The sequence below is a fragment of the Pseudophryne corroboree genome, chromosome 5 (assembly GCF_028390025.1).
Source record: "Pseudophryne corroboree isolate aPseCor3 chromosome 5, aPseCor3.hap2, whole genome shotgun sequence".
NCBI classification, from domain to species: Eukaryota; Metazoa; Chordata; class Amphibia; order Anura; family Myobatrachidae; genus Pseudophryne; species Pseudophryne corroboree.
The window spans coordinates 143,367,579-143,389,750 of NC_086448.1; the positions used below are offsets into that span (position 1 = coordinate 143,367,579).

At 46.0% G+C, this 22,172-nt stretch overlaps 1 protein-coding gene and 1 long non-coding RNA gene across 4 annotated transcripts in view; one reads left to right on the forward strand and one right to left on the reverse strand.

Moving 5' to 3' along the window:
- Positions 1-4,013, forward strand: part of LOC134927387 (ATP-binding cassette sub-family B member 5-like) — a 215,993-nt gene extending 211,980 nt beyond the window's left edge. For all 3 annotated transcript variants that reach the window (XM_063921761.1, XM_063921762.1, XM_063921763.1), the window contains 2 exons: positions 427-573; positions 2,943-4,013. In XM_063921761.1, the coding sequence (XP_063777831.1) occupies positions 427-573; positions 2,943-3,140 (345 nt within the window). In that variant the 3' untranslated portion in view covers positions 3,141-4,013. The remainder of the gene's footprint in view (positions 1-426; positions 574-2,942) is intronic.
- The window catches only part of LOC134927388 (uncharacterized), a 149,215-nt gene that overhangs the window by 92,486 nt on the left and 34,557 nt on the right, over positions 1-22,172 (reverse strand). The gene's annotated exons all lie outside the window — the stretch shown is intronic.

Genomic DNA, 22,172 nt, shown 5'->3' on the forward strand with positions numbered 1-22,172 from the left:
CCTAGCCTGCAGCTTGGCGAGCGCAGCGAACCCGCAAAGGGCTACCTAGCGGTTGCCCCGCTTCCTGGCATTTCAGTGGCTAGGATCCCGGCGTCAGTATTCTGGCTGCCGGGATCCCGACCGCCAAGATTACATACCCAGCCTGAAAAAAACATGGTATGTGCGCACACAGGTGACATTTCTGCTCATTGTGGTGCAGTTGGAGCTATGGGGCCGAAGCTCTTCTCTAATCTGAGTCATATGTGGATGAAGCCGACGCTGACTCAGATGGATAGTGTGTAGTGCTACAGTACATACAGCAGTATAAAGAAGTCCCAGCCTTTGTAGATATAGCTAGAAATATATATTTCTTTATGCCACAACATTTGTCTATAACCAGTGTATTCTATAGTATGCCATTATTTTAAACAGAAATGTTTTCTCTAGAAATATAACACTCCAGTGGGAGGGAAAGGAACTCAGCTCTCCGGAGGCCAGAAGCAGAGGATTGCCATTGCCCGAGCTCTTATCCGTGTTCCAAAACTATTACTGCTGGATGAGGCCACCTCAGCATTGGACAATGAAAGTGAAAAGGTGAAAACAGAAATCCTGTCATCTATTTGCTTGTAAAAAAAATATACTGTGCATGTGTTGCAACAATCATTGAAACCTCAGATTATAAGGAATTTACGGAAATATTTCTTACAATAATGTTGAATATTACAAGATAACTTTGGATTAATTAATTATTTTTGTTTTGTTTAGCAGGTCAACAACTATGCTTTTATAATGCAATTGCTCAAATATTTGTTATCTTGCGAAGCAGTAAGGTCCAGACATTTCAGCAGTTTTCCCTGATGGAGAGACTTGAGCTTATATACTGTAGCTAGGTGATTCATGGAGCCCTGTGTGCGCTCTTTACACCGTCGTAAGGGGCTACGCCCCCTTAACCCTTGCACGCTCTTGTGGCATTCAATATGTTTATTATATGGAGTATTACCTCCAATCATAATTTTGTGAGTGGTTAAATATTGTACGGACAAAGGGCGTGCGATGGTTAAGGGGCCGTAGCCCCTTACAATGGCGTGAACAGCGCACACAGGGCCCGATGAATCACCTAGTAGGTGCTGTGGCTGGGGAGTGGCAGGTGTGGGGGAGACGCGGATGGGGGAGGTGGTCCGGGAGTGCCGCAGGTGGGGTAGAGGCGGTTAATGCTTCTCCTGCTTCACCTCCTGGAAGCAGCTAAGCTGCTGTCCTCCCTTTGGCAGTGGCTCTCCCGGAGACTCGCAAAGCAGCCAGCCACTATTGTTAGCGCCAGTGTCCAAACGTGCCGCATTACAGGGAAGAAGATGCACTCAATAAACTACAGCTCCCAGCAGCCCTTAGCGCCGGAATGCTCCAGCACTAAGGGCTGCTGGGAGCTGTAGTTTATTTAGTGTGTGTACTTCCCTGTAATGCGGCACGTTGGGACACCGGCGCTAACAATAGTGACTGGCTGGCAGAACTGACTGACTCGCTGAATCAATGTAAATGTCAGAGTGCTGTACATTGATTCAGCATCCAGACATGACCCTCCATGATATCACCCACTCTATCCATTACATTAGCCATCTCAGTGCTTCCAGGTCGGCAGCCCAGGTGCTGTGTTGTGAAGTCAGGGCCTCTGGGGATCTATGCGCGGCTGTGGCGTGGTGGCACTTCTGTGACATCACGCGCAGAGGAGGCACCGGGGATCAGAGAGTATGAGGCGCAGGGAGGGCTATGAAAGCCTCCCGCTACGCCGCTTTCATACACATCTATGCCGGTGGCCACAGCAGCTTTTGTTCCACCTGCGCCGCGGCTATGGAGTGGGGATTGCTGATGCTGGAGGGGGAAGGCGGACTGGCAGCAGGACATAGGATGCTGCAGTAAAAGGATTTTTTTCCCTAGGTACAGTGCAGAGACTTGCTGCAGATGCAGTGGCATACCCTTCAACTGTACCTTTTTGGCAGGTACAGTACCTTTTTTTATGGTCTGTACCAATTTTTGGCTCTCCAAACTTCCATTGAAAGTTTAGGAGAAGGAGTGTGGCCACGCCCCCTTTTTGAATTTGTACCGATTTTTATGTGTAAATTGTTGGAGGGTATGTTGCTGCAGATGCAGGGGGCTATTTTGAGGTGTGGACCTGGAGCGCAGCTCCATCAGCCCCATTGTTAATCCTGCTCTGGGAACACACAGCAGCCAAAGGGCAGAGCCTCCCATTGGATGTAACCTGTGTGGGAGGGCGTTTCTTGCCCAATCAGCTGTGGAATGGGTTTGATAGACCTGCTGCTAACCCAATGAAAGCTCCTAGCCACGCCCAGCATTACCACACAGGCACAGAGTCACAAATCTGGGCTATTATATAGGAGATATGAGTTTACAGTACAACAGAGGTAGATTCATAGGCGTTTCTGTAATGGGTGCAATGTGTGCGGTGCACATGGGCCCCTGGGTCCAAAGAGGGGCCCACACCGCACACACTGCACCCATTTATAATACTTACCTTTCTGGAGTCCAGCGTCAGGCACTACAAATCGCCACCAAAATGTCCGCCGCGCATGCACAGTAGTGATTTTGATCTCCGGAACATGGCGAGCGCCATGTTTCAGGAGACCTGCGCATGTGCAGTAGACTCCGGCACAATTCCGGAGTCTACTGCGACATACACAGCACACGGGCCCCCTCCTCTGTTAAAACGCCCCTGGGTAGATTGCAGCCGTGGTGTAAAGCATTATAAGCCATGCACTGAAAACGTTTATGTTCTAGGCACAGACTCATAAAACTGGAAAAGTGGACTTGTCCAACCCCACCCTATAGCTAGATAACCACTTTAAGGACTATTGAGTGATAGTCACCAGATATCTAGTGGGTCATTTCTCCATGTGAAATAATTTAACTAAACTGACCATTTCTCACTACAGAATCATTTCTATCCTATTCAGGTTGTACAACAAGCACTAGACCAAGCGAGGAAAGGAAGAACTTGTATCATGATCGCACACAGACTGTCCACAGTACAGAATGCGGATCTTATTGTGGTCATGAAGAACGGGAGGATAATAGAACACGGAACTCATCAACAGCTTCTAGCAAACCGAGGGGCATATTTCCATCTAGTAAATGCACAGACTATAACTTAAATGAAAGTAATGCAAAAAGCACTACAAATACATAAACTGACAGCAGCTGAATGTTTAGTACAATCCCTCGTATATCGGGACCAATGCCATCAAGCTGAGCTTCATGTGTATTATCTCTTATTTGAACATACTAGGGGTGAAGAAGATCTAAAGCCGCCAGTGTAGCACAACTGCAGCCAAAGAAGCGATAAACCTACTAATAATTATCAGTGCTGTATTTATTCTTTAGCATGTTACATAAATCCTTGTATACTGTACGTATTAGAAACATAGAAGGCAAATATTACAATATTTTGGTAGATACTAGGAGGTTTTGTTTCCATTTTTTTTATAATATTGTAGCTAAGTTATTTGAATCTTTCCATTTGATAATCTTTTAAAAAGATATATATACAGAAATAGATATGTACATCTCTATATAGTATAATGGGTTAAACCCCAATACCACTGCTGCTAAACTAAAGGGCCCCATACACTTACGCAACATGTCCGTCTGACATGTCTCAAGCGATCACTCAGGCAGTCTCCCGGTGGGGCAGGATCACCCAAGATACATCGTATGCTGTCCTTTTGCATCCGATGTATCCTGGACGATCCCAGCCATGCCTGCGGGGTCGGACATGATTGAATGTGCAGCACATTCAATCTGGAGGATCCGATCCGATGCTCACGGGACCGCGCATCGGATTGGAAACCCCTCCAAAATGCCTGATTTCATCCGATATATCGGGCCAAATGCCCAAAATCGGATGAAATCGGGCATTATCATCCTAGTGTATGGGGCCCTTAAGATGCCACTCTATACACCAAAAACAGAACACGTGATCAGTTGTTACATATTATCTTTGGCAATAAAAGAGTTGCTTCTACGCAGTTTCTTTGGAAATTGTTTATACAGAAAAATTATTATTTGTTTCTTTATAAAACACAAGGACTTTGTGAAGATATAAGAAGATATAAGAAGTCTGTTAACACAGAGCTGAATGCAAATGACCACATTTTACATTTTTGAAGTCTCTATGGTGGTCATTCCGAGTTGTTCGCTCGCTAGCAGTTTTTAGCAGCCGTGCAAACGCTATGCCGCCGCCCTAACTCTCTCTGCACATGTTATATCTGCCTCCCCTGCAGTGCACATGGTTTTGCCCAATTGCTATCAAAAATCCTGCTGCGATCAACTTGGAATTACCCCCTAAGCACTGTGTGTGTGCTGGCTCCAAGCTCTGTGTTTCTCTGAAGGTACTTGTGGGGAAAACTATGTCTGACTTTCTGTGTGTGTGTGTGTGTGTGTGTGTGTATGCTCTTTCACGTAGCCATGTCCAGGGACTCTGTGTCTTATGCTGCAGAGGAAGTTTCTTCTCCAGAGGAATCCATTCCATGTACCCAGGAATGTAATGTCTTGTCTCAGGGTTCTATCTCTGAGCCAGAATGGCTGACTTTAATTAAGGGAATGATCTCTCAGATTGCTACTAGGGTGGCTCATACGGAGTCTGAATTTTAAAGAATTCTATGGCAGTTTCGTCAGGTTCTGTTCCTATTCCTTCTAAAGCCGCAAGCATATACCCAAAGAAACGTGCGCTTGCCCAGATTATGCAAGCCGACATGGATACCGACTCTGATACAGTAAACGGTGACGGGGATGTGCTGAGGGGGGCGGCATCCAATGTAAACGGGGTGCAGCTCATGATTGAGGCCATTACAGATGTGTTAAAAATTACTGACACACCACCTGAGCAGGTTGAGGAGGCTTACTTCACAGACAATAAGAAAGCCTCGCTAACCTTCCCTGGGTCTAAAGAATTAGACGCTCTATTTGAAAAATCCTGGTAAACCCCGGAGAAAAAATTCCAGATTCCCAAGAGGGTTACATAGTAACATAGTAACATAGTATCTGAGGTTGAAAAAAGACAATTGTCCATCGAGTTCAACCTATTTGTGGTATCCTATGCATGATGATTTGACTAAAATTTCTGACTGGTGCTGCTGTCAGCCATTGCATTTTATCCCTATTTATAGTAACTATAATGCATGACTATGCACCATACACCTGGATATCCTTATCCATTAGGAATTTATCTAACCCATTCTTAAAGGTGTTGACAGATTCCGCCATTACAACTCCCTCGGGCAGGGAATTCCAAACACGTATTGTCCTTAACGTGAAAAAGCCTTTACGCCGTATTGTGCGGAATCTCCTCTCCTCTAACCTGAGCGAGTGTCCACGAGTCCTCTGTGTTGATCTAACCAAAAACAGGTCCCGCACAAGCTCTGTGTATTGTCCCCTTATATATTTGTAGATGTTGATCATATCCCCTCTTAGTCTCCGCTTTTCCAATGTAAACATGCCTAGTCTTTCAAGCCTTTCCTTGTATTCCATCGTCTCCATGCCCTTAATTAGTTTGGTCGCCCTCCTCTGTACCTTTTCAAGCTCCAGGATATCCTTTTTGTAGTACGGTGCCCAGAATTGTACACAGTATTCAAGGTGTGGCCTCACTAGTGATTTATATAACGGGAGTATAATACTCTCGTCCCTAGCATCAATACCCCGTTTTATGCATGCTAATATCTTATTAGCCTTCTTTGCTGCAGTCCTACTTTGGGTACTACTGCTTAGCTTGCTATCTATGAGGACACCTAAGTCCTTTTCCAGTACAGAATCCCCTAATTTTACCCCATTTAGTAGGTAGGTGTAATTTTTGTTCTTGTTACCACAGTGCATTACCTCACACTTGTCTGTGTTGAAGCGCATTCTCCATTTGGCTGCCCATGCTTCTAATTTAACTAAGTCGTTCTGAAGAGACTCGGCATCCTCCTCTGTATTTATAGCCTTACACAATTTGGTATCATCTGCAAAAATTGACACCATGCTCTCTAGACCTTCTGTTAGGTCGTTATTGAAAATATTGAACAATAGCGGTCCTAATACTGAGCCTTGCGGCATACCACTTAGCGCTTCAGTCCAAGTTGAAAAAGATCCATTAACCACAACGCGCTGCTCCCTATTATCTAACCAGTTTTTGACCCAAGTGCATATTGTGCTTCCTAGCCCTGATTCTTGTAGCTTGTAGATAAGTCTCATGTGTGGTACAGTATCGAACGCTTTGGCAAAGTCTAAAAAGATTACATCCACGTCTTTACCCTGATCTAGGTTTGCGCTTACTGTTTCATAAAAGCCAAGTAAGTTGGTTTGACAGGATCTGTCCTTCATAAACCCATGTTGATTCCTTTTAATGACCTTATTGACTTCAAGGAACTTCTGAATACTATCTCTAAGAATACCTTCCAATACTTTCTCCACTATAGATGTAAGACTAACTGGTCTATAATTACCTGGTTTAGCTTTACTTCCCTTTTTGAATATAGGCACTACTTCCGCTATACGCCAGTCTTTGGGAACCATACCTGATATAACTGAATCCTTAAAGATCAAAGATAGCGGTTTTGCCAGTTCAGAGTGAAGCTCCATTAGAACCCTTGGGTGATGAATACCATCGGGCCCTGGTGATTTATTAATCTTTAAATGTTTTAATTGGTCACAGACTACTTCCTCGCTTAAATAAGTACATATTCTCATTATTGAGATTGTGTGTCAGTCCCTGAAATGGGTCCTCTCTGGTGAATACTGTTGAAAAAAACTCATTTAGTGTGTCCGCTATGTCATTATCATTTTTGCTTAAGACTCCCAACTTGTCTTTTAAAGGGCCTATACTCTCCTTCTTTAATCTCTTGCTATTAATGTATTTAAATAATTTTTTGGGATTCGCTTTGCTTTCCTTTGCTACTAGTTTTTCAGTTTCTACTTTAGCCGCTCTTATTTCCTTTTTGCAAATTTTGTTATATTCCTTATAGTGCTGAAATGACTCTGCTTCCCCGTCAGATTTGTATTTTTTTAAATGCTCGCCTTTTCTTGCCCATAAGTTCCTTAATCTTTTTGTTAAGCCACAACGGTTTATGATTTTTATTCCTTTTTTTGCTACTCATACGAAATAAATTTGAGTGTGTTTTTGGCTAGCAGGAATTTTAGTACCTCCCATTTCTCCGTAGTATTTTTTCCTACAAACAAACCTTCCCATTCAATATCCCTGAAAAATACCCTCATCTTTTCAAAATTTGCTTTGCTAAAGTTTAGAGTCCTAGTTGAGCCAGTATAGGGCTGTTTATGGAAACTGATATTGAATGTGACCATATTGTGGTCGCTGTTTCCTATGGGTTCCTCTACTGTAATACCTGATACCAAATCCCCATTGTTTGTTAATACCAGGTCTAAGATTGCATTGTACCTAGTTGGTTCCTCAATTAGTTGGACTAAGTAGTTATCATTAAGTGTGTTTAAAAACATATTTCCCCTAGCAGTATCACATGAATCGTTTTTCCAGTTTATCTCTGGATAGTTAAAATCTCCCATCACTACGTCTCCTACTCCTGCTGCTCTTTCAATTTGCTTTAGTAACAATTCCTCATCAGATGCGTTGATACCAGGCGGCCTATAGCATACACCCAATACTAACTTTTTTATTCCTTTTTCCCCGCATGCAATTTCTACCCATAATGTCTCGACAGTGTCTACAGTCCCCTCCTGAATATCTTCCCGTATATCAGGTTTTAAAAACGGCTTTACGTAAAGACACACCCCTCCACCCTTTTTATTTAGTCCGTCTCTCCTAAACAGTGTATAGCCCTCCAGATTGACTGTCCAATCATGAGATTCATCCCACCAAGTTTCAGTAATGCCTATAATATCATACTGTTTGCTTGCTGCAAGTATTTCTAGTTCACCCTTTTTACCAGTAATGCTTCTGGCGTTTACATACATACAACTAAGATAAGTATTTTCCCTTGCGTTAGGGACATCTTTCACCTTATGTAGCAATGATGACCTGTAATCGTCATTGGTTAGTGCTTTGGTAAAATCCCTTTTAGTACCCATGTTAGTAACCTTACCGCCTGCTCTTACCCTCCCCCCAACTTCTCCCTCATTTCGTTTACTACCGCCATCCCCACTATTCTCACCCTCCCCCCAGGCTCCTAGTTTAAAATCTCCTCCAACCTTCTAACCATCCTTCCCCCCAGCACCGCTGCCCCCTCCTCATTCAGGTGCAATCCGTCACGACAAAAGAGATGGCGCCTGACTGAGAAGTCCGCCCAGTGTTCCAGGAACACAAACCCCTCTTTCCTGCACCAATCCCTAAGCCACACATTTACCTCCCTAATCTCCCTCTGCCTCCCTGGACTAGCACGTGGCACGGGTAATAATTCCGAGAATATTACCTTAGATGTCCTTGCCTTCAGTTTCTTTCCTAAGTCCCTATAGTCTTTCTTAAGGACATCCCACCTTCCGCTAACTTTGTCTTTGGTGCCAACGTGCACCAAGACCGCCGGGTCTTTCCCAGCCCCTCCCAACAATCTATCTACCCGGTCCGCGATGTGCCGTACCCGAGCACCCGGGAGACAACAGACTGTACGGCGATCACGGTCCCGGTAGCAGATTGCCCTATCTGCCTTCCTGATGATAGAATTCCCTACCACCACCATCTGACTAGGTACCTCTCTATCTTTTATCCCAACCGTGCCAGAGGGATCGCTCCTCTGGATGCTAGAGGGAGCAGTCTCCTCCGGCACCGTCATTTCTTCACTATCATCCTCCGATTCCTCGTCCAATCGGGCAAATTTGTTCGGGTTTAATAGTTCGGAGATGTCGAGCCTCCCCCTCTTTTTCTTCCTTCTAACTGTGACCCAACTGGCTACCTGATCATCATCCTCTTCTACCAGTGACCCCTCCCGCAACTCCTTAACCGTTCTGTCTAAACTACGCTCGAGATTGTGAATCTCCCTCAGTCACGTAACGGTTTGCTCTAGATCAGTTACCTGGGCTTCCAGGGCAACCGTTCGCACACACCTCGTGCAGATGTAATCACACTGGGCCGGTAGCTCCAGGTGTGCATACATCTTGCACGACATGCACTGAGTGAGGTCCCCAATCACAGCCCCTCCCATATTGTTTGTAAGGTCTAACTCCCTGTTACTCTCAAAGAAAAAGCAGCAAAAATAAAAAGTAGAAGACAAGCAATCTCACTTATACAATAATTAAGCTGGCTTATACTTATCTATCTTTGTGCGGGTCTTGGTCCTTCACTTTTATACAGCCGTAGTACTCTCTCCTGCGGCACCTATACTCCACTTAGCAGTTGCAGTTGTTCCAGCTCACTGCACCTCCTTTTCACTCGGCTTCCAGTGTCACGATCCGGGTATCTGGACGCCATTTCTTACCCATCAGATGCCTCCTAAGGCTGGCTCAGCGCTCCAGGACCGGATCCCATCTGTTATCCTGATGTGTACATTCCTGTATCCTCTCCTGTCACTCTGGGACGCTGTCACAGTAAACGCCATATTACACCTGGCATGGCGTCTCCCGCAGCCTCCGCCGCCGTCCCTGAACTTCTGCATGCAGAGTGTCTGAGTGGCGATTACGTCAGCCGCGGCCTCCGCTGTGTCCGCGTGGTTGGATGTGCATCTGTCAGCCTGGCGCCTCCTGTCTCCGGTGGCCGGCGCCGCCATTACTGTTTTCATTACCACATGGATTACAAACCAAACTTCCCTCCAAGTGTCTGCATGGGCGCAGCCATCTTGGATTCTGTCAGCTGATCATTTCCACCAATCTGTTCTCAGTATTGATAATCTGCATAATTGCCTAGCCAATCCCTTCCTTGCTGCAGGTATAAATACACTGTGCCTGAGCAAGGAAGGCGTCAGTGCTTTGGTTGTCAAACCTAGTTCCTGTTTGTCTCTCTCCTGTGATTGTCTTCCAGGTTCCAGCTCCTGTCTCAAGACTTCCACCATAGAGACCCGCACCAGCATTCCACCTGCGGTGTAGCCTGACTCTCCAATCCATTGTGGATTCATCTGTTTCCAGCTACAACATTACCTGCTTCCAGCTCAGCTTCCAGCAGAGTACAGCTTCCCTTAAAGGGCCGGTGTCCTTTCTACACTTTACCACTCTCCACCGGTATTATTATTTCTCCGCTCTCAAGTTCTACATTTCAGTTCATATTTCATCGCTCCCAAGTTCATTTATTATTTAACTGGTTCCAGCCAGTATCCACTCCGTGCTAACAACAGTCTGGTTCCAGCCAGTATCTACAGCAGCTGTTTTATCTTCAGCAACCCAGCTTTTCCTGGAACACCAGCTGGCACAATCCTGGGTTATCTCCATTGCTACAGTCGGGCCTGGTAAGGACTTTCCATCTAGAAGATCATAAGAACTATCTCACACTACCAGTGCCCTGTGGCTCCTGCCATCCTGTAGTACCCAGGAACTGTATTTATTCTTTGCTGACTTTTACGTTTTCTTTTACTGCTGCTGTGTTGCGGAGTTGTCATAATAAACATCATTGACTTTTATCCAAGTTGTCGTGGTCACGCCTTCGGGCAGTTATTATTCATGTTACTTACATGTCCAGGGGTCTGATACAACCTCCCAGGTTCCGGTACATCTCAGCCCCTACAACTGAGGCTGCCTCCCGTCAGCTCAGGCCCTCAGTTGTGACAGTAAGCACTGACCTAATGAATCCAGCCGGAGACCAGGATCAAGCGGCCAGGCCGATGCAAGAACTGGCAGCCCGACTAGAACATCAGGAGGCTGCACAGGGCCACATCATCCGCTGTCTCCAGGATCTCTCTACTCGGCTGGATGGGATTCAGACAACTCTCCGTGGATCAGGCGCGTCTGGTGCGTCAACCACAGTGACTCCAGCTATAACCCCACCCACCTTACCCATTTCTGCTCCACGTCTTCATCTTCCAACGCCAGCAAAATTTGACGGATCTCCAAGATTCTGCAGGGGATTTCTCAACCAGTGTGAGATTCAGTTTGAGCTACAACCTGGCAATTTTCCCAGTGACCGTACAAAAATTGCCTACATTATTTCTCTTCTCAGTGGCTCAGCCCTTGATTGGGCATCACCGTTATGGGAGAGGTCTGACACCCTGCTATCTTCCTACACTGCCTTCGTGTCAACATTCAGGCGCATCTTCGACGAGCCAGGCCGGGTAACCTCAGCTTCATCCGAGATTCTCCGTTTACGCCAGGGGTCACGTACTGTAGGACAATATCTGATACAGTTCCAGATCCTGGCATCCGAACTGGCATGGAACGACGAGGCCCTGTATGCTGCATTCTGGCATGGCTTATCTGAGCGTATTAAAGATGAGTTAGCTACCAGAGACTTACCTTCTAAATTAGATGAGCTAATCTCACTCTGCACGAAAGTTGATTTACGTTTCAGAGAGAGAGCAACTGAGCGTGGAAGATCATCTGCTCCAAAATCTTCTGCTCCTCCTCCTCGTCAACTGTCACCATCTAAAGATGAGCTCATGCAACTTGGCCGTTCCCGTTTAACTCCTGCTGAGCGCCGAAGACGTCTCTCCGAGTTTCTCTGTCTCTATTGTGCAGCTCCGTCTCACACCATTAATGCCTGTCCCAAACGTCCGGGAAACTCCAAATCCTAGCTCGCCAAGGAGAGGGCCGGCTAGGAGTAATGATCTCCTCTCCATCTCCTCAAGATTGTAATCTCCCAGTCTCGCTTCAAGTTGCTCAACGTTATCGGAACGTCATTGCCCTCCTTGATTCCGGAGCAGCTGGGAACTTTATTACCGAAGCCTATGTTAAACGGTGGTCCCTACCCACCGAGAGACTTCCTTCGTCCATTTCTTTAACTGCCGTGGATGGCAGCAAAATTTTTGATGCAGTTATTTCTTTAAGGACTCTACCAGTTCGTCTGAGAGTGGGAGTTCTTCATTCCGAACTTATTTCTTTTTTAGTGATTCCAAGAGCCACACATCCTGTGGTCCTGGGCCTTCCATGGCTCCGTCTTCACAATCCTACAATTGATTGGACGACTACGCAAATCCTGGCATGGGGTTCCTCCTGTGCTGAGACATGTTTGTTTAAAGTATTGCCTGTCTGTTCTTCCTCCCCCAGGTCGTCTGATGTTCCACCTCCTCCATATCAAGATTTCACGGATGTGTTCAGTAAAGCTTCTGCTGATATCCTTCCTCCTCATAGAGAATGGGACTGTCCGATTGCTCTCGTTCCAGGGAAGGTTCCACCTCGAGGCCGAACTTATCCGTTGTCTCTGCCTGAGACGCATTCTATGGAGGAATATATTAAAGAGAACCTAGCAAAGGGGTTCATTCGACCTTCTTCTTCTCCAGCCGGCGCAGGCTTCTTTTTTGTAAAAAAGAAAGATGGTGGTCTGCGGCCGTGCATCGACTACAGAGGTTTGAACGACATTACCATCAAGAACCGTTATCCTTTACCCCTGATTACTGAGCTCTTTGACAGAGTTAGCGGAGCTACCATCTTTACAAAGCTGGACTTGCGAGGTGCATGCAATCTCATCCGGATCCGTGAGGGTGACGAGTGGAAGACCGCCTTTAACACCCGTGACGGACATTATGAGTACCTCGTCATGCCCTTCGGATTGAGCAATGCTCCAGCTGTCTTCCAGCATTTTGTCAATGAGATCTTCAGAGACATTCTATTCCGTCATGTCGTGGTCTATCTAGACGATATCCTCATTTTTGCCAACGATTTAGAGGAACATCGTTTTTGGGTTAAAGAGGTTCTGTCCCGTCTCCGTGTCAATCATCTCTATTGCAAATTAGAAAAATGCGTCTTTGAAGTCAAGTCCATTCCGTTTCTAGGGTACATTGTGTCCGGTTCCGGACTAGAGATGGATCCTGAGAAACTACAAGCAATCCAAAATTGGCCGGTACCCTTAACCCTCAAAGGGGTCCAGAGGTTCTTAGGGTTCGCCAACTATTATCGAAAGTTTATACGAGACTTTTCCACCATTGTGGCGCCTATTACTGCTTTCACTAAGAAGGGTGCTAACCCGTCCAAGTGGTCTGAAGAAGCCATGCAAGCATTTCATCTTTTAAAACAAAGGTTCATCTCTGCGCCTGTTCTGAAACAGCCTGACATCGACTCTCCTTTCATCTTAGAGGTGGATGCCTCCTCCATTGGAGTAGGAGCGGTGTTATCTCAGAGGGCTAAAGATGGCCATTTACACCCTTGCAGTTTCTTCTCCCGGAAGTTCTCCCCAGCTGAGCGCAACTATGCCATTGGCGACCAGGAGTTGCTAGCCATCAAGCTCGCTCTAGAAGAGTGGAGGTATCTGTTGGAGGGAGCTTCTCATTCAATCACCATACTTACAGACCACAAGAACCTTTTATACCTGAAGGGCGCACAATGTCTCAACCCTCGTCAGGCCAGATGGGCACTTTTCTTTTCCAGGTTCGACTTTAAACTCCAGTTCTGTCCGGGCTCTCAGAATCGCAAGGCCGATGCCCTTTCCCGCTCATGGGAGCAAGAAAATGAGTCAGAGTCTTCAGACAAGCATCCTATTATAAATCCGTTGGCATTCTCCACGGTAGGGATGGACTCTACGCCCCCATCAGGGAAAAGTTTTGTGAAGCCGATGCTAAGGAAGAAGCTCATGCATTGGGCCCATGCTTCCCGTTTTGCCGGACATACAGGTATCCAAAAAACCCTGGAGTTTATCTCTAGGTCCTATTGGTGGCCAACTCTGAAAAAGGACGTCTTGGAGTTTATTGCATCTTGCCCAAAGTGTGCCCAACATAAAGTATCCCGCCAGTCGCCTGCGGGGCAACTGGTTCCACTATCCATTCCCCGTCGACCATGGACCCACTTGTCGATGGATTTCATTACAGACTTACCCATGTGCAACAAGTTCAATACCATCTGGGTGGTAGTTGACCGGTTCACCAAGATGGCACACTTCATTCCTCTCACCGGTCTTCCGTCAGCTTCCAAGTTGGCTCAAGTATTCATACAAGAGATCTTCCGACTCCACGGTCTTCCTGAAGAAATTATCTCAGATCGAGGAGTTCAATTCACAGCCAAATTCTGGCGAAGTTTATGTCAAGTCCTCCAAGTCAAGCTAAAGTTTTCCACGGCTTACCATCCTCAGACCAATGGTCAAACCGAGAGGGTGAATCAGGACTTGGAGGCCTTCCTCCGCATCTATGTGTCCTCCTCTCAAGATGACTGGGTTCAATTACTTCCCTGGGCCGAGTTCTGTCATAACAACCAGTATCATTCTTCATCTGCTTCAACACCATTCTTCACTAACTTTGGATTCCACCCTAAAGTCCCTGAGTTCCAACCGCTTCCAGCAACTTCTGTTCCCGCAGTGGATATCACCTTGCATCAGTTTGCCAATATCTGGAAGAGCGTACGATCAGCTCTGCTCAAGGCATCGTTCAGGTACAAGAAGTTTGCGGATAAGAAGCGTCGAGCAGTTCCTGCTCTCAAGGTGGGTGATCGGGTATGGTTATCCACGAAGAATTTGAGGTTAAGAGTTCCCAGTATGAAGTTTGCACCTCGCTATATCGGTCCTTTCAAGATTGAACAAGTCATCAATCCTGTTGCTTACAGACTCCAGTTGCCTCCCTTCTTAAAAATACCCAGGACATTCCATGTTTCCCTGTTGAAACCGCTGATCTTGAATCGGTTTCATTCCTCACTTCCTCCAACTCCGAAAGTCCAAACTCAACGAGGCGTTGAGTATGAAGTGGCCAAGATCCTGGACTCACGTCACCGTTACGGTCAACTACAATATCTTATTGACTGGAAGGGTTATGGTCCTGAGGAACGTTCATGGACCAATGCTTCTGATGTCCATGCTCCTGCCTTGGTCCGGAGATTCCATTCCAAGTTTCCTCAAAAGCCAAAGAAGTGTCCTGGGGCCACTCCTAAAGGGGGGGGTGCTGTCACGATCCGGGTATCTGGACGCCATTTCTTACCCATCAGATGCCTCCTAAGGCTGGCTCAGCGCTCCAGGACCGGATCCTATCTGTTATCCTGATGTGTACATTCCTGTATCCTCTCCTGTCACTCTGGGACGCTGTCACAGTAAACGCCATATTACACCTGGCATGGCGTCTCCCGCGGCCTCCGCCGCCGTCCCTGAACTTCTGCATGCAGAGTGTCTGAGTGGCGATTACGTCAGCCGCGGCCTCCGCTGTGTCCGCGTGGTTGGATGTGCATCTGTCAGCCTGGCGCCTCCTGTCTCCGGTGGCCGGCGCCGCCATTACTGTTTTCATTACCACATGGATTACAAACCAACCTTCCCTCCAAGTGTCTGCATGGGCGCAGCCATCTTGGATTCTGTCAGCTGATCATTTCCACCAATCTGTTCTCAGTATTGATAATCTGCATAATTGCCTAGCCAATCCCTTCCTTGCTGCAGGTATAAATACACTGTGCCTGAGCAAGGAAGGCGTCAGTGCTTTGGTTGTCAAACCTAGTTCCTGTTTGTCTCTCTCCTGTGATTGTCTTCCAGGTTCCAGCTCCTGTCTCAAGACTTCCACCATAGAGACCCGCACCAGCATTCCACCTGCGGTGTAGCCTGACTCTCCAATCCATTGTGGATTCATCTGTTTCCAGCTACAACATTACCTGCTTCCAGCTCAGCTTCCAGCAGAGTACAGCTTCCCTTAAAGGGCCGGTGTCCTTTCTACACTTTACCACTCTCCACCGGTATTATTATTTCTCCGCTCTCAAGTTCTACATTTCAGTTCATATTTCATCGCTCCCAAGTTCATTTATTATTTAACTGGTTCCAGCCAGTATCCACTCCGTGCTAACAACAGTCTGGTTCCAGCCAGTATCTACAGCAGCTGTTTTATCTTCAGCAACCCAGCTTTTCCTGGAACACCAGCTGGCACAATCCTGGGTTATCTCCATTGCTACAGTCGGGCCTGGTAAGGACTTTCCATCTAGAAGATCATAAGAACTATCTCACACTACCAGTGCCCTGTGGCTCCTGCCATCCTGTAGTACCCAGGAACTGTATTTATTCTTTGCTGACTTTTACGTTTTCTTTTACTGCTGCTGTGTTGCGGAGTTGTCATAATAAACATCATTGACTTTTATCCAAGTTGTCGTGGTCACGCCTTCGGGCAGTTATTATTCATGTTACTTACATGTCCAGGGGTCTGATACAACCTCCCAGGTTCCGGTACATCTCAGCCCCTACAACTGAGGCTGCCTCCCGTCAGCTCAGGCCCTCAGTTGTGACATCCAGCTCCTGCTAAAAAAAAAAATGCCCCTCACACATGCACAATCACAGCCCCTCTGCTACTCCAAGTAAGAGACCCTCTCACTCACTCACAAGGTCAGCCCCTTGCAGCCTCACCAGAAGTTTAATGGTACTGCAAATGTGTGTTCCTGATTGTGTTTTATAAAACTCACCTTTTTCTGTATTCTAACTCACCTTTTTGCTGTTTAAAACTCACACTTAGAAATCCAAGCAGCACTTAAAAAAGACAAGCCTTTCCACAGAGGCTTCTAGTTGCTTTTCCCTTCCCTGAGGATAGAAAAATATGGGAAAACCCAGACATAGTTGACGCATCTGTTTCCAGGCTGTAAAAAAAGGTATTGTTATCTGTTCCCGGATCTACCGCGTTAAAAGAACTGGCTGATCGTAAAATTGACACTACGCTCAAATCCATATAAACTGCTTCAGGGGTGGCGTTAAGGCCGACTATTGCCTGTGCATGGATTTCTAAAGCTATAGTAAAGTGGTCAGGCACGTTACTAGAAGACGTAGATACAATGGATAGAAGTGACATTGAACTGTTTTTACATAACATACAGGATTCTGTGGGTTTCATGGTGGAGTCTATGAAGGACCTGGGTATGCTGAATGCAAGGATATCTACCATGTCGGTCAGCTTGCAGGGGACTCTGGCTACGGCAATGGTCAGCAGACGTGGAATCCAGGAGAAGTGTGGAGAACCTACCCTTCACAGGTCAGGCTCTATTTGGGGAAGCGTTGAATGCGGGGATTTCCGCGGCTACCGCGAATAAGTCACCTTTTCTTCCCTCAGCTGCCTCTTCTACGAAGAAACCACTTTCTTCCTCCGCATCGCAGTCCTTTCGGACCGCTAAGACGAAAAAGTCCAAGCCTCCTACCACTTTCTTTAGAGGTGGTCGGGTAAAATCCAAGAAGCCTGCTCCTGCAGGCTCTGAGGACCAGAAGCCTTCTTCTGATTCCTCAAAATCCTCAGCATCATGGTGGACCGCACAGTCTGGAGAACGGGTTGGTGGGTGCGAGACTCAGACGTTTCAGCCATTTCTGGGTGTCGTCCGGCCTGGATCCCTGGGTACAGGATATTGTGTCCCAGGGGTACAGACTGGAGTTTCAAGAACTCCCGCCTCACCGAATCTTCAAATCAGGCTTGCCAGCTTTACTGACAGACAGGGCTATCCTACAGGAAGCCATCCAAAAATTGGAAAAGTCAGAGGTCATTGTTCCAGTGCCACCTCATATGCAACACATGGGTTACTATTCAAACCTCTTTGTGGTACCGAAACCGGATGGTTCGGTCAGACCGATTTTGAACTTGAAATCGTTAAACCCTTATTTAAGGGAGTTCAAATTCAAAATGGAATCTCTGAGAGCGGTGATCTCAGGACTGGAGGAGGGAGAGTTTCTGATATCCCTGGATATCAAGGATGCGTACCTCCACATCAAGCTTATCTCAGATTTGCACTGTTAGACAGTCACTATCAGTTTCAGGCACTGCCATTCGGGCTCTCCACAGCACCGAGGGTGTTCACCAAGGTGATGGCAGAGATGATGGTTCTCCTCCGCAGACAGGGAGTGAACATAATTCCATATCTGGACGATCTGATAATAAAGGTATCATCCAGGGAGAGGTTGTTGCAGTCCATTGCTTTCACAACTCGTCTGCTCAGGGAACATGGTTGTATCCTGAACCTTCCAAAGTCACATTTGGAACCGACGAGGAGATTGTCTTTCCTGGGGATGATCCTCTACATAGAAGTGCAGAGGGTGTTTCTACCAGTGGAGAAAGCATTGGTGATACAATCGATGGTCCGGGATGTCTTGAAGCCTGCCCGGGTATCGGTTCATCAGTGCACTCGCCTTCTGGCAAAATACGGCAGATTTCATGCTCGATCCTACCAACTGGACCTCCTAGACAAGTATAAGGTACTTAATAGAGAGCGCTTAAATTCCAATCACATTTATTAGATATATTAAAAAGTAAATATAGATAAAAATAATCACATTTATATACATAAATTATGCATGTATGGCACTTAAAAAAGCTGAAAGACACCTCAATTGATACTGATAAACTGTATGGCTCCAAAGTATTCTTAAAGTTCATAAATGTATAGGCAGTCCATAGCCATATATTATGTATCTTAGTAGGCTAGTTTGGCCAGAATTACTTGATATCCAGTTATTTATATATGCTAGGAATTCTTTGTGTATAAGGATATATACACTAACTATAGCAAATTTGCTGTTATTGACAATCCAGATATTTAAATGGATACAAAAGCTGCAGTCATTAGATCCAAAATATCCTGATATGTGCACTCACCAGGAACCGGTATTAACCATTTGCCGCTCTACTTCACTTTTATACTGCTGGCGTAGTATGGGGTTTATACAAATTACAGTGACCGGTAAGGTCAGTGCAATGTTTTCACCTCACCTCGCCGCAGGCTGGAACGTGATGCTTCTTATTGAATGGAGCGGCCGACGACTGTGGCTATACACCGCAACCTGTATCTTTAGCCGGAACAAAGCTGGATATGTGGTCTCAGTCTGCTCGAGCCAGAACAAACCAAATGTGGTAGGACAGCCCCCGGCTTAGATCACCTGTCATACGGCTGTGATGCGCCCGTGTGTAGCTGGATATCTGGAACAGGTGGAAGCCAACAGTCCAAAACAATCAGTTTACTCTCAGCACCAGTGCCAGTTTCCTTAACATGTTTCTCCGTTATAGCATTAGAACGGTTTCATCAGAAGGTATGTCCCTGTGGTCCACATTCTGCTTTTTAAACAGAGTCTCCTCCAATAGTATGATCCTGCTCATTATAGGGTACAGGTGTGCCACAGGTGTCACATGCATATAGAATCTCATACCTAGATTAGTATTCAGTTTAACAATATATTCTAAAAGCCATATTCCAATTAATTATAATATAATAGTATCTTACAAATAATAATAAATAAATTACATACATGTTCATCATTAAGAATTAGTTATTAAAAAAGACTTCATATCAATATTATCAATGGCAACGCGTGAACTTAAAACAGCTAAATCTAATTGCAGCTAGTCTGCGAGACAAATGGATGTGAGACATCACTTTTTATTAATAGCCATTATGGCCAAATGGTCAGAGACGCCGACCCGCAATCCCCGCAGATTCTATATGCATGTGACACCTGTGGCACACCTGTACCCTATAATGAGCAGGATCATACTATTGGAGGAGACTCTGTTTAAAAAGCAGAATGTGGACCACAGGGACATACCTTCTGATGAAACCGTTCTAATGCTATAACGGAGAAACATGTTAAGGAAACTGGCACTGGTGCTGAGAGTAACCTGATTGTTTTGGACTGTTGGCTTCCACCTGTTCCAGATATCCAGCTACACACGGGCGCATCACAGCCGTATGACAGGTTATCTCAGCAGGGGGCTGTCCTACCACATTTGGTTTGTTCTGGCTCGAGCAGACTGAGACCACATATCCAGCTTTGTTCCGGCTAAAAATACAGCTTGCGGTGTGTAGCCACAGTCGTCGGCCGCTCCATTCAATAAGAAGCATCACGTTCCAGCCTGCGGCGAGGTGAGGTGAAAACATTGCACTGACCTTACCGGTCACTGTAATTTGTATAAACCCCATACTACGCCAGCAGTATAAAAGTGAAGTAGAGCGGCAAATGGTTAATACCGGGTCCTGGTGAGTGCACACATCAGGATAATTTGGATCTAATGACTGCAGCTTTTGTATCCATTTAAATATCTGGACTCTCAATAACAGCAAATTTGCTATAGTCAGTGTATATATCCTTATACACAAAGAATTCCTAGGATATATAAATAACTGGATATCAAGTAATTCTGGCCAAACTAGCCTACTAAGATACATAATATATGGCTATGGACTGCCTATACATTTATGAACTTTAAGAATACTTTGGAGCCATACAGTTTATCAGTATCAATTGAGGTGTCTTTCAGCTTTTTTAAGTGCCATACATGCATAATTTATGTATATAAATGTGATTATTTTTATCTATATTTACTTTTTAATATATCTAATAAATGTGATTGGAATTTAAGCGCTCTCTATTAAGTACCTTATGTTTGTATATTGACTATAGTTTAACCCTAGGCTATTAAGTGGGAGCAGCTTGTATAATTGCTTGGTGATTAGTATAATTCTTAGCCATTTATTGATGAATTGGTGATCTAACCACTAACTGTTGCGCCTGGATTTTTGTTCACTCACTGGTACACGTGGGAACATCAGAAAAATTCTGGTGTTTCCCCTGGTACCTGTGAGCACACAAAATATATAGTGGTCGGGTTCTCATCTACATATGCACCAGAGGATACGTCTGTCGCCAAAAGAAAGGATTTCACTCCTCTGGTGGCTGAAAATGCCTCACTTTCTGGAGGGCCGCAGGTTCGGGATTTAGAACTGGATCCTTCTAACCATGGATGCAAGTCTCAGGGGATGGGGCGCAGTCACTCAAGGGAAAACATTCCAAGGAAGGTGGTCAAGTCTGGAATCCAGTCTTTCAATAAGCATTCTGGAGTTAAGAGCCGTGTACAACAGTCTTCTCCAAGCGGCACATCTTCTGCGAGATCGGGCCATTCAAGTACAGTCAGACAATGTAACGATGGTGGCCTACATAAACCGACAGGGCGGAATGAAGAGCAGAGCTGCAATGTCAGAGGTAACAAGAATCATCCTCTGGGAAGAAATGCATGCATTGGCGCTGTCAGCAATTTTCATTCTGGGAGTGGACAACTGGGAAGCAGACTTCCTCAGCAGACATGATCTCCATCCAGGAGAGTGGGGCCTCCATCCAAAGGTGTTCACGGAGGTGACAAATCTTTGGGGTGTACCTCAAATAGACATGATGGCCTCCTGTCTCAACAAGAAGTTACGGAGGTATTGTTCCAGGTCAAGAGACCCACAAGCAGTGGCTGTGGACGCCCTGGCAACTCCGTGGTTGTTCCAGTCGGTGTACGTGTTCCCTCTACTTTCAGTCATTCCAAGGATCCTAAAGCTCATAAGGAGAACAAGAGTTCAGGCAATCCTCATCGCTCCGGATTGGCCAAGAAGGGCTTAGTATGCGGACCTTCTGGGTCTACTGCTGGAAGACCCGAGGCCTCTCCCTCTTCGGGAGGACCTGCTGCAACAGGGGCCGTTCGCCTATCAAGACTTACCGTGGCTACGTTTGACGGCATGGAGGTTGAACGCCAGATACGAGCTCAGAAGGGCATTCTGAACAAGGTTATTCCTACCCTGATACAGGCTAGGAAAGGAGTAACGTCTAAACATTACCATAGCATTTGGAAACGGTATGTATCTTGGTGTGAATCCAAGAAGTTTCCTACGGTGGAGTTTCAACTGGGACGATTTCTCCTCTTCCTACAAGCAGCAGTGGATATGGGCCTGAGTTTGGGTTCCATAAAGGTCCAGATTTCGGCCTTATCCATTTTCTTCCAGAAACAGCTGGCTTCCCTCCCTGAGGTTCAGACTTTCTTGAAAGGGGTTCTGCACATCCAGCATCCCTTTGTGGCGCCCTGGGATCTTAACGTGGTGTTGCAGTTCCTCCAATTGGATTGGTTCGAGCCTCTACAGGAGGTTGAGGTAAAGTTACTCACGTGGAAGGCTGTCACTTTGTTGACCTTAGCTTCTGCTAGACGTGTTTCGGAGTTGGGGGCTTTGTCTTGTAAAAGTCCCTCCTTGATCTTCCATGAAGATAGAGCTGAGCTCCGGACACGTCAGCAGTTCCTTCCAAAGGTTGTGTCGGCTTTTCATATCAACCAACCTATTGTGGTGCCAGTTGCTACTGACTCCTCAATTCCGTCAAAGTCCTTGGATGTTGTAAGGGCTCCGAAAATTTATGTGAAGAGAACTACTCGTCACAGAAAATCGGACTC